General features: G+C 59.2%; 1 protein-coding gene across 1 annotated transcript; it reads right to left on the bottom strand.

The window, feature by feature from the left end:
- Window positions 1-6: 6 nt before the first annotated feature.
- LOC101860147 (muscarinic acetylcholine receptor M3-like) lies at window positions 7-3,075 on the bottom strand. The gene has a single exon (XM_005113374.3). The coding sequence runs from the start codon at window positions 3,010-3,012 to the stop codon at window positions 499-501; it is 2,514 nt and encodes an 837-aa protein (XP_005113431.1). The 5' UTR covers window positions 3,013-3,075; the 3' UTR covers window positions 7-498.
- Window positions 3,076-3,127: the final 52 nt, after the last annotated feature.

The raw sequence follows: 3,127 nt of genomic DNA, 5'->3' as shown, positions 1-3,127 counted from the left end.
GGAGGTGAGGGTCTGGGGGTGGGGGTCAAGTGGGTATCTCAGTTGAGTAGATCGGACAGCGAGGACACCACAGGGAAGACACGCTCACCGTCACTGTAGTCGGACCGTGTAACTCCTGACAGGTAGCGGCAACATTTTCTGGGTCATCATCGGACCCGTTCTGCCGGCAAAATCTGGACACACTGTTTCATTTAGCACGCAACCTGGACACACTAGTTCGCGCCGCAGCTTTGTCTGCTTGCCAGCGCTTTTGTTCATATTGGTGGTGCGTTTGTTGTTGTTTGTTTGTTTGTGTGGTTGTGTGTGTGTGTGTGTGTGTGTGTGTGTGTGTGCGTGTGTGTGTGAGTGTGTGTGTGCGTGTGTGTGTGCGTGTGTGTGTGCGTGCGTGCGTGTCCGTGCGTGCATGGAAAGAACCGGCTGTAGAGTAGCTATCTATACATCTATCTATCTATCTATCTAGCTATCTATCACGTCCTTCTGCTAAGAGATCGGCCAGGATCACGTTCTGTGCCAGTCAAACTTCATGATTCGTAAGAAAGTTCTCTTGAACTGAGCGTTGGCGAATGCATAACAAAGTGGGTTGATGGGACTGTTGAGGTAACATAGATAGTAGGAGAACGCGTAGAAACTCATGTTGATGCAGTCTTTGCATAGAGCCATCACCATGAGGTTCACGTGGTAAGGCGTCCAACACAAGACAAACGCGCCCAGAATGAAGGAAATCGTCCGCAGAGCTTTCCTCGCCCGGTTCTCCGACTTGGACTTCCGCTCTCGCCGGTTCCGCCTCCGACTGTTACGAGATCGGACAGACTTGACGAAGGCGTGCAGTCTCGTGTCTTTTTGCCGCCTCACGCGCACCGCGGACAGGCAGTGGGGGTCGGGGTGAGAGCCGTCCTCGGTGGTGTTGGTCTCAGAGGGCGGGCCGGTGGGGTAGTTGTAGCTGTTGCAGTGGTTGTTGTTGCTGGTGGTGGTGGTGGGGAGTTTGCCGTCGGCAGAAGCGCCACCTTCACCCCTGGCGTGAGCGTCCGCGCCACCTCTTCCTCCTCCTCCCCCGTGGGTCCCCTCATCATCCGTGCCCGAGTGGTGGCCGCTGTGCTCCGGCCCCTGTCTGATGCTGTTGTTGGACACGGGCGTGGCTGTGGCGGTGGCCAGCGTTGTGGTCGTCGTCATGTCCGTCGTGATGGCCGTATCGCTGATGTCGTCATCCAGGTCAAAGACGTCGGAGGCGAGCGGCGGGAGGGAGGAGCGGCGCTTCCAGATGGGCGAGGAGGCGTTCAGGTCGGCCACGTCTGAGTCGTCCAGCTCCGAGTCTCCGGTGAGCGCGGGGAGGAGCGCGGCGCTCTCGTTCAGTGTCGCCAGCAGACTCTTCTCGTCGATGAAACGACAGCCGCGGTTGATGTCGGAGCCGTGGGCGACCCTGCTGTTATTGTTGTCCTGTTGTAGCAGCGTCTGTTTCTCCAGGCGGTCCGAGGTGGCCGAGGAGTAGACGCTGTCCGCCTCGTGCTGCAGGCCGCCCCCGTCTGTGTCCGAGCCCGACACCTCGCTGCCCGGGTGGGGGTAGAGGCGGCTGTAGGGGGGCGGGGGCTGCAGGAGGTACTGGGGCGGCTCGGGGGGAGCGGCGGAGGGGAAGAACAGGTCACCGTGCAGGGAGCGAACCAGGCCGCCCGTGTTGGCGAACAGCGCGTTGTTGACTGTGCCACCCGCGCCGGAAGAGGTTTGGTTCCTGGAGTAGCCGCCCCCTCCCCCTCCCCCCTGGGCCTGGGGAGACTTTCCCGCCCCCGCGGCGCCCCCACTGCTGCTGTTGTCGTCGTCAGAGGCAAAGGCTGGGCTACTGGACCGGTCCTCGTCCTTGTCCTGGGCGCTGGTGAAGCTGGTGGTGTTCACGTGCGGGGCCCCCACAGGGCACGGCAGCGCCGCCTTCACAGACTTCCGGGTGCTGCTCGTCTTCATCGACTTGGTCTTGCAGTTGTTGTGGGAGGCGGGCGGCACCTGGCTGTCCCCGCCCCCGCTGCTGTTGTTGTTACTGCCGCCCTCACCAAAGCTCCGGATGGCGTTCTGAGCGTTGTCCGCCGCCAGCTCCATGGTCGACTGGATCTTTTTGTGTTTGGCGTCCGACTTCCTCTGTAGGTCCAAGGCCACTTTGTAAATCCCTCCGTACAAGACACACATGACGAACAGAGTAATCCAGTAGTAGCCGATGGTGAGCAGAAAAGTAAACATGGCGTCACTCATAAACTGCACCTCGCACTCTTCCTTGCCCACCGTGCGCTTCCCGACGAAATACTGCCAGCCGACGATGGAGGTGAAGAAAATAATGGCGGGTCCTATCCAGGTGAGGGCTATCATCACCATCACCTTCCTCTCCGTCCGCCAGTTGCGGTATTTGGCCGGGATCTTCACCGACAGGAAACGGTCCATGGTGATCAGGAAGACGGTATACTGTGACGTCAGACACACGGTCCAGTCCAGAGACAGCCACAGATCACAGAGCCAGGGTCCCAGCGGCCACTTTCCCAGGAGGTAGTACTGTGTGTACAGCGGCATGGAGAACGTTCCTATGAGCAGATCCGACACGGCCAGGGAAGCCAAGAAGTAGTTGGTGGGCTGCCGGATTGTCCGCTCTAAGCCAAAGGCCAGGAGCACGGTGATGTTGCCCAGGATGGTGACCAGGCTCACGATGCCTGCTATGACGCCCATGAAGACAGACACCCAAAGCACGTGGGGTCCGCTCACGACTGCCGCCACCGTCTCGTTCTTGCCGTGAGCGTCACACAGCGACGAGTTGAAGGTGGCGTTGAAGAGACAGGTGAGGTTGAGACTTCCCGCCGAGGGAGAGGAGGCGCTGGTCAGGTTCTCGTCCAAGAACGAGGTCAAACCCTCCAGGCCGCCCACGCTCCCGGAGAAGAGGGAGCTGATGTTGTCTCCGCGGAGTAGTGACGTCATGTCCGTCTCCACTGTTCTGTTGGTCAACGACTTGGTGGCCACGTCGGCGTGACGCTCTGTGGTTGCCATGGTGACGTATGGGAGGGAACGTTCCGCGATAGGATGGTTTGCTGCTCACCCGATCATCTGACCACTCTCTGAAAAATGGGAAAAACACGAAAATATATTATGATAAAATAGAACA

The sequence above is a fragment of the Aplysia californica genome, unplaced genomic scaffold (assembly GCF_000002075.1).
Source record: "Aplysia californica isolate F4 #8 unplaced genomic scaffold, AplCal3.0 scaffold02091, whole genome shotgun sequence".
NCBI lineage: Eukaryota > Metazoa > Mollusca > Gastropoda > Aplysiida > Aplysiidae > Aplysia > Aplysia californica.
The sequence above is the reverse complement of the archived record's forward strand: the minus strand, read 5'-3'. Positions and strand labels throughout refer to the sequence as shown.